Source organism: Oncorhynchus tshawytscha, unplaced genomic scaffold (genome assembly GCF_018296145.1).
Source record: "Oncorhynchus tshawytscha isolate Ot180627B unplaced genomic scaffold, Otsh_v2.0 Un_scaffold_1341_pilon_pilon, whole genome shotgun sequence".
NCBI lineage: Eukaryota > Metazoa > Chordata > Actinopteri > Salmoniformes > Salmonidae > Oncorhynchus > Oncorhynchus tshawytscha.
This window is the reverse complement of record NW_024609828.1, coordinates 158495-167120: the sequence shown is the minus strand read 5'-3', so window position 1 is coordinate 167120 and position 8626 is coordinate 158495. Positions and strand designations below refer to the sequence as shown.

Genomic DNA, 8626 nt, shown 5'->3' with positions numbered 1-8626 from the left:
GTTGACAGTCTCTCTATAGTCCTTGTTTTAAACGTTTTGACATCTCACAGTATCAATTTTGCCGTAGCTTTCTATAATGCGTCCTAAAATGCTGTGCAGACTCGGTCATCTGAGCAATCTGATTGGCCAGCGATGTATAGTGCACTTGATTTCCTCTCCAGGCCCACAAGGAAGGTAGAGTTTGTACCTTCAGACACATGAAATGACAACAGTTTGCCAACCCGGCGCGCAGGGCAGCTGAATTGTCTGCACCTACCACCAACAGCCCGAGACTAATAAAAGAAAATAGGATCACACGGCTTTATTGTTTTGTTTTTTTACAGAAATGTTTGGCGATCGACTAGAAATGCCTTGGAGATCGAGAAGTCGATCGCGATCGACTGGTTGGTGACCACTGGGATAAGGCAACCGACTGTAGACGAAATTCGAGGAGTGAAGTCTGGGGAATTGCATCTGCGAAAGCCTAAAGTTGGACACTAATGTGGTTTTCCAACAGCAAGGCTCAGATCAACATGGCAGTGTAGCCATTATTTAAAAAAGGTTTTCTTTATAATGTTGAAATAAACATGTATCTAACCCCCATAGCACACACTCATCAACTGAAATCATAATATAATATTATGTGTGTATATTGTACAGTCAATTAGTGAGATAGAACCTCAAATATCCCATTTATTTGTATACTGTAAAACTTAAATTACACACAGCCTCAAATAGCCACCTGTCCCTTTTAATAGCCAGCAGGACAACTTAACACATTAGAGCAAAGGTCTAAATTAATTGCTTACTAGTTCACCATAAATGTTTTGAGGTGTAATGTTTGATTTGTTACATTATCTAAATTAATTACATTAACTAAATCAGTAAGGACTTTCGCCCTCTTGTGGCGAAAGTAGGAACTGCCGAAAATGCAGAGTCAAAGATGATAATTATTCTGTCAAGGACATTTTATTTTTTTATAAAAAAAAGAGGCAATTTAAGACAAAAGAAACGTGACAAATTGTGTCAATTATAACACATTAGTGCAGGATATTAAGATTGATTAAAATGCTGGAAGTGAACGCTGGATTTAAACAATTAACTATGCAAATATGCAAATGCAGTGTGCCTGGTTCAAATAAGCACCTGTTGTGTTCAGTAATTTAAGCAAATAAACACCCGGGCTATTAATTGAAGTTTTATGGTATATCACCTGTACGCACAACTTGTTAAATAGGTTCCTGTTTCAGTCATGTCTTTGAACACGTTTGCATGGGTAAAAAACGCAACAGACTTTGGTCACCGACTTGACAAATGTGATCTGCTCGAACGCGCCCCCTTTCTCCGCACATAGGCGTTCCGGAGCGCATCACATGATTTGAGTCTTGTGACAATCCAGACAGAAAGGGAAAACGAGTTCCGAGTTTACAACTGTTTTTTTGTGTGCTCTAGAATGATTGGAGAGGTTCTTTTGACAAAAAATGACATAATGAGGTGATAAGATGGCGATATTTTAGACATTTCCCTCTTTTTTAAATAAGCATCCTCCCTTTAGACTGAATAGTCCGCGAGTGTTTCGGGTGGTGCAGTCAGGGACAAAGTTGGCACATGGAGAGAGGCGATAACTTAAATTTTTGCGCGTCGTGTTTTCTTCGGGTTTTTTTACCCATCCGTGCCTGCAAAAGTCGTATGACTCGAGGCAACACCGACTAAGTAAATCCAATTTGTGTGGGAAGAAGAGGGCCAGCCAAGGCAAAGAAAGAGAAAGATAACTTGAGGACGCAACAGATATGGACAGCAAACCTCTTCTCCAAGACCGTCCTCCTGCTTATGCTAACGTCGTCCCGGGGGCGTATGAATATGGTCAGCAGCACAATTATGGAGCTATCCCAACCCCTGCACCCCCGGGCTTTCAACAGCCACCGCCATATCAGTACCCCACTGGCCCAGGCAAGTAGATCACATTGTAGGGTTGTTACCTAACGTTCAAAGCCAGCTCCTGAACTATGACGTCGTTACGCGCCGATGTGCTGGAACCGCCATAACGTAACTTTTTTATTTTAAGTTGCATGAACTTGCTGACATTTATAGAGTAGCTTCCACACTGTAGACTGTAATACCAATACAAATTTGTGTGGATGCTTATATTTATCATATTTCACACATGTACAAGTGTGTATTAGAGTTGTCTATGCTCTGTACAGGGTACTGGGTTCGTTATTTTACTAGTGGCAAATGCTGTATAATCCCTTGCCTCTCTTGGCTGACTGAAACGGAAACTGACTCATGACTTCCCCTTGTAGTTCAGATCTAGCCTAATTCAACCTCAAACTCCTCGCCCCTTGTCCTACCACAGGGTTCCAAGAAGGCCCCAGTGCACAGATGGGCCCAGCCATAGCCCAGCAGCCCTACCCTGGCACATACACCATCATCCAGCCCTCCGTGGTGGTGGTGGGGGGCTGCCCAGCCTGCAGGTGAGACACCAGCCCCAAACAACACACACATAGTGGGGAAGCAAACTGTATGTTGGGAGGGGGCACCGAATTCAGTACAACAGTATTGTATCTATGGAGGGGGCACAGGATTCAGTACAACAGTATTGTATCTATGGAGGGGGCACCGAATTCAGTACAACAGTATTGTATCTATGGAGGGGGCACCGAATTCAGTACAACAGTATTGTGTCTATGGAGGGGGCACAGAATTCAGTACAACAGTATTGTATCTATGGAGGGGGCACAGAATTCAGTACAACAGTATTGTGTCTATGGAGGGGCACAGAATTCAGTACAACAGTATTGTGTCTATGGAGGGGGCACAGAATTCAGTACAACAGTATTGTGTCTATGGAGGGGGCACAGAATTCAGTACAACAGTATTGTGTCTATGGAGGGGGCACAGAATTCAGTACAACAGTATTGTGTCTATGGAGGGGGCACAGAATTCAGTACAACAGTATTGTATCTATGGAGGGGGCACAGAATTCAGTACAACAGTATTGTATCTATGGAGGGGGCACAGAATTCAGTACAACAGTATTGTATCTATGGAGGGGGCACAGAATTCAGTACAACAGTATTGTATCTATGGAGGGGGCACTGAATTCAGTACAACAGTATTGTATCTATGGAGGGGGCACAGAATTCAGTACAACAGTATTGTATCTATGGAGGGGGCACAGAATTCAGTACAACAGTATTGTATCTATGGAGGGGGGGACTGTCTGCATTTCTGGCAGCCTTCAATTCAGTCTTATTGTTTTATTATATTTTAGTAAAGTAGCCTTTGACTGCTCAGTTCAAATCACATTTTATAGGTCACATACACATTTAACAGATGTTATTGTGGGTGTAATGAAATGCTGGTCTTCCTAGCTACAACAGTAGCTAACAATTCACAACAATACACACATCTCAAAGTAAAATAATGGAATGAAGAAATCTATCAATATTAAGAGGAGTTGGTTGACATCACAGGATGCACAACATATGATGTCACCAAGTTATGTTATGGTCTATCTTTTTGAGAGAGAAAACACACAGAAACCTGCTGTTTTCACATATGTTGATGTTGGGGTGATGCTGGAGATGACGAATGAGTTTGGAAAGTGTTGGAATGTTCCATTAAGCTGTTGTCACAGAGCTGAACTCTCTGAAAGCCACAGGGGGGAGTAATGCTATAACAAGCGTGTAACTAAGGTGATTTAGAAGGAAGAACCTTGTTTGAAACCTTGAGATGAACCACAGTTGAAGGGGGAACCAGATTTGTAGTCGGTGCATGTTACAAATACAATTTGATCTGATTTAGGAGAAGGTGTAGGGGTCTGTCAAACCCAGACCAATCAGTAGGCTAATCTGCCATCAAGGAAAGCCTTTTCACTGTCAATCAATAGTGTTCCTGTGGTGACCACGTGGTTTCCATGTGTTAAATGACTGTCTTCTGTGTCCAAAGGGTGTTCCACAGCATAGCTACATGTGAGTGTCATGGTAACAGTATTACACTGCACTGTAGGCAGGCAGGCAGGCAGGCAGGCCTAGCACACGCTAAAGCTGCTGCTGTAGGGTAAAGCTTCATTTCGAGAGTGACCGCAGTGGTTTCAATTTGTCTGATACAACATCCTCTCAGTATCCGCTGCTTGGAACACAGACATGTGACAGGAGAGAGGAAGTTGATTGACTGTATGATGCTCTTGAAGGTCAAACGTTATCATGAGTCAACGTGGTCTTGTATGAAAAATGGTCAGGGTCGTGTTCTTTAGGTCATACAATGGAAAACGTTTGTCCTAATAAACATTTAAATGTTTTGCAACGGAAAAGGAGTGTTTCTTATTGGACAAGTCAAGGTGGTCCGTTCCTGTTTGTCTGTTTTATTCCGTTTGGTGCCTAATGAACATGACCCGGCAGCTGTAGTGTCCGTGTTGATATAGTAAAAATAAATCACATTTAGTGTTTTTAAAATTAACATAATAGTCTAATTGATGATAGAATACACTAATGGCACGTTTACATTGAGACTTTAAACCAGTGTTTGGTGTAAATACAGACTTGTTTTCACTTCTGAGGCCTGGACCACAAAGTCAAATAATAGAGCCTGATTTCTAGGAGTGTTAGATTGACAGTAGAGGGAGACGGCTTGTTTTAGTTTGTCACCACTAGATTGACGGTAGAGGGAGACGGCTTGTTTTAGTTTGTCACCACTAGATTGACGGTAGAGGGAGATGGCTTGTTTTAGTTTGTCACCACTAGATTGACGGTAGAGGGAGATGGCTTGTTTTAGTTTGTCACCACTAGATTGACGGTAGAGGGAGATGGCTTGTTTTAGTTTGTCACCACTAGATTGACGGTAGAGGGAGATGGCTTGTTTTAGTTTGTCACCACTAGATTGACGGTAGAGGGAGATGGCTTGTTTTAGTTTGTCACCACTAGATTGACGGTAGAGGGAGATGGCTTGTTTTAGTTTGTCACCACTAGATTGACAGTAGAGGGAGATGGCTTGTTTTAGTTTGTCACCACTAGATTGACAGTAGAGGGAGATGGCTTGTTTTAGTTTGTCACCACTAGATTGACAGTAGAGGGAGATGGCTTGTTTTAGTTTGTCACCACTAGATTGACAGTAGAGGGAGATGGCTTGTTTTAGTTTGTCACCACTAGATTGACAGTAGAGGGAGATGGCTTGTTTTAGTTTGTTCAGGTTCACTAAAGGGTTCTAAGTCCAGGTTGTGGCCTTGGCACACTGATACTCAGCTGATAAGCAGTGGCAGTGGCAGGTGCAGGCAACACACACACACACACACACACACACACACACACACACACACACACACACACACACACACACACAGCAGGCAAAACGTCAAAGTCCACACTACATTTGTGCTCCACCTGTTGTTGCTCACATATTTTTTCTGTCCACCATTTCTTCTAGAAACGGTTCTAACTAGAGGAAGTACAGCTACAACTGGAAGTGACCTTTTTTCGTAGCAGGTTAGGAGACTTAGGTTAAGGTTAGGGAAAGGGTTGGGGCTGGCTAAAATGCTCTCCTAACCTGCTGTAAAAAGTAACTTCTGGTAGCTGCACTTCCTCTAGTCACAAGACTTATTGAAATACAGTGTTTGTCTGATTGGAACACACCATGATGTGATTGTGATGGGCCAGTAGGTGTATAGTGTGATCACTACAGTTCAACATCTAGACATATTTGGGTCTATACAATGTAGATTTCCTCTAAGGGGAGTTGACAGATGCATTGGACGTGATGCTAGTCAGCCAACACGTGGAGTCATAAGACCAGACGGTAGTTCCTGCTAGCTGTTAACCCCTGCAGCTCTGTTCCTTCTAGTAGCCACTCTGTTCAGGGGAACCCACAGTTAACTCTCAATGTGATTCCCCAGGTCACACAGTGAGAACACAATGTGCCTTTAGACCACATAACAGTGTTATGATTATGTTCACGGCTCCTACATCTTATAGCACTGCATCTCCAACACGATTACCATGGGAACCTGGAAAGCCCAGAGTCACAATGACTGCTAGAAAGTATAGACTACTTATTTTTCTCTCTCATTATTAGTTATTTGTCCTGTGGTGACTTGACACACAACAACAACAGGATGGTTCAATCTCTACACCAATAGGTGCTCCTTTTCCGGCTCGTGGTTTTTGGGAGGTGGGTGCATTGACCAGAGTTTTCTCAGTCCTAAAAAATGCTTTCTGGGGTGGATGGGAATTTAGTTGCTAATTGATGAGTTACATTTTTTTTTTGCTTGAATGTTACGTATATAATCATTTTTAAATAACTTATCTCATAAAACCACACACATCCTTACTTATTGGCAAACATGTTTTTGCTCAGGTGGCCCCTTTTTTTGCTGGAGAGCATCACCAGAGGAGAGCATCACCAGAGGAGAGCATCACCAGAGGCCAACATTCTATCTCTTTAATGTGCGCCTTCATCTTTTTTCAGAGTGGGCGTGCTGGAGGATGACTTCACCTGCCTGGGGATCATGTGTGCTGTCTTCTTCTTCCCCCTGGGGATCCTCTTCTGCCTGGCACTGCGCCAGAGGAGATGCCCCAACTGTGGCGCCACCTTCGGGTAGAAGGACCAACCTGTAGCTCGTCCTCTCAGCCCAGCTGGATCTTATAACTTTGTTGTTTATAATTATTACACACTGAGAATGCCAGGTATTTTCTATACAACAATTAAGTAGTCGCCACAATGAATTCTAGCCAGCCATTAATTCTGATATGATAGAGGTGCATGTGAAAACCTACATTTGTACATGGTAGAATATACTTTGGTAGTATTTTCTAGTGAAGAAGCCTGATCTTTGTCCATCTACTGCTGGTGCCTTTATTACGCTATAGAGCAGAAAACAGACAGGGGCCATATTCCACAAAGCGTATCAGAAAATATCCTGGATCCTGTTTTAAGACAAAAAAAAAGCTCCCAGCTCAGAGTAGGTTTTATGAGGATAAGTTACTGCTCAGACAGACTCTGAGCCAGGAGAAAAATCAACTCAAAAGTTTCTCCGTTGGTAATCACCACAGTTTGAGGTACCGCAAAAGAAGGATAGTGATGATGCTCATTGACATTGTTGCAAATGATGAGGAATAACCAATCAGGACGAGGCACTGAGAGCTGTACAACACGCTTCAGACAACTACAGGAAATGTTTCAGTGGTAAAACGTGTGATATCATCTGCCTGACACCATCACTTTGTCTACTTCTAATTTAGCCTAATATGTTGCTTTGCATATGTTTAGAATAATGTGATGGGAATATTGCACTGAATCAGTTTGACAGTTACTATATGAACGTTATGTCAGCACTCTTCTGTTCAACACATCTAAGGCATCAAGTCACTTGCCGATAATGTTGCATAAAGCTTTTCAAAAAGGTCTAGTTTTACCCAACACAAAGTTAATATAGGCTGTAGATGTCCATCCCATAGACACGGCTAGTTTTACCCAACACAAAGTTTATAGGCTGTAGATGTCCATCCCATAGACACGGCTAGTTTTACCCAACACATAGACACGGCTAGTTTTACCCAACACATAGACACGGCTAGTTTTACCCAACACATAGACACGGCTAGTTTTACCCAACACATAGACACGGCTAGTTTTACCCAACACATAGACACGGCTAGTTTTACCCAACACATAGACACGGCTAGTTTTACCCAACACATAGACACGGCTAGTTTTACCCAACACATAGACACGGCTAGTTTTACAACACATAGACACGGCTAGTTTTACCCAACACATAGACACGGCTAGTTTTACCCAACACATAGACACGGCTAGTTTTACACGGCTAGTTTTACCCAACACATAGACACGGCTAGTTTTACCCAACACATAGACACGGCTAGTTTTACCCAACACATAGACACGGCTAGTTTTAGACACGGCTAGTTTTACCCAACACTTAGACACGGCTAGTTTTACCCAACACATAGACACGGCTAGTTTTACCCAACACTTAGACACGGCTAGTTTTACCCAACACATAGACACGGCTAGTTTTACCCAACACTTAGACACGGCTAGTTTTACCCAACACATAGACACGGCTAGTTTTACCCAACACATAGACACGGCTAGTTTTAACGTGATATTGCGCTCCAAAGGGATAACTTTAAATGACATGTAGGTTCATGAAATAATTGAAAGAGAACTGTGTGATGGTTTATTAGCCTAGTGCTTGTAAGTATTAAGGAAATCATTCTCCAAAGTACAAGGTGTACATTATTATGGGTTGATCGTATAGAAATATCAAACATTCTTTCAACTCCAAAGCAACAGCCTGTCTATGGTGCAGGAAGCACTGCCCTTTTCTACGACCAAGACATCTGTTGGTAACTCTAAGCTTGTTAGGACAGCTCATGGGGTCTCCTAAATATCTCTTGACTAGGTGGGGGACTGTTATGACTAAATAAGCTTCCTGCATAGCTTTTATTGTTACCCATAAGAGTAGGAGTGAAATGTCTCTTAGCACCTACGACCAAATGTTTTACTCTGAGATGCTTTGTGGATACAGCCCCAAGGCGCATATTCAACAAGTGCATCCGAGTAGGAGATCTAGGATCAGGTCCTCCCTGTCCATATAAACCTTGTGCATTATGATTTAAAAGCCAAA

At 42.5% G+C, this 8626-nt stretch overlaps 1 protein-coding gene across 1 annotated transcript; it reads left to right on the top strand.

The window, feature by feature from the left end:
* The first annotated feature begins 1338 nt into the window (after positions 1–1338).
* Positions 1339–6958, top strand: bri3 (brain protein I3). Its single transcript, XM_024390504.2, has 3 exons — positions 1339–1929; positions 2336–2453; positions 6442–6958. The coding sequence occupies exons 1-3, from the start codon at positions 1770–1772 to the stop codon at positions 6572–6574; spliced, it is 411 nt and encodes a 136-aa protein (XP_024246272.1). The 5' UTR covers positions 1339–1769; the 3' UTR covers positions 6575–6958.
* The last annotated feature ends 1668 nt before the right edge of the window (positions 6959–8626 follow it).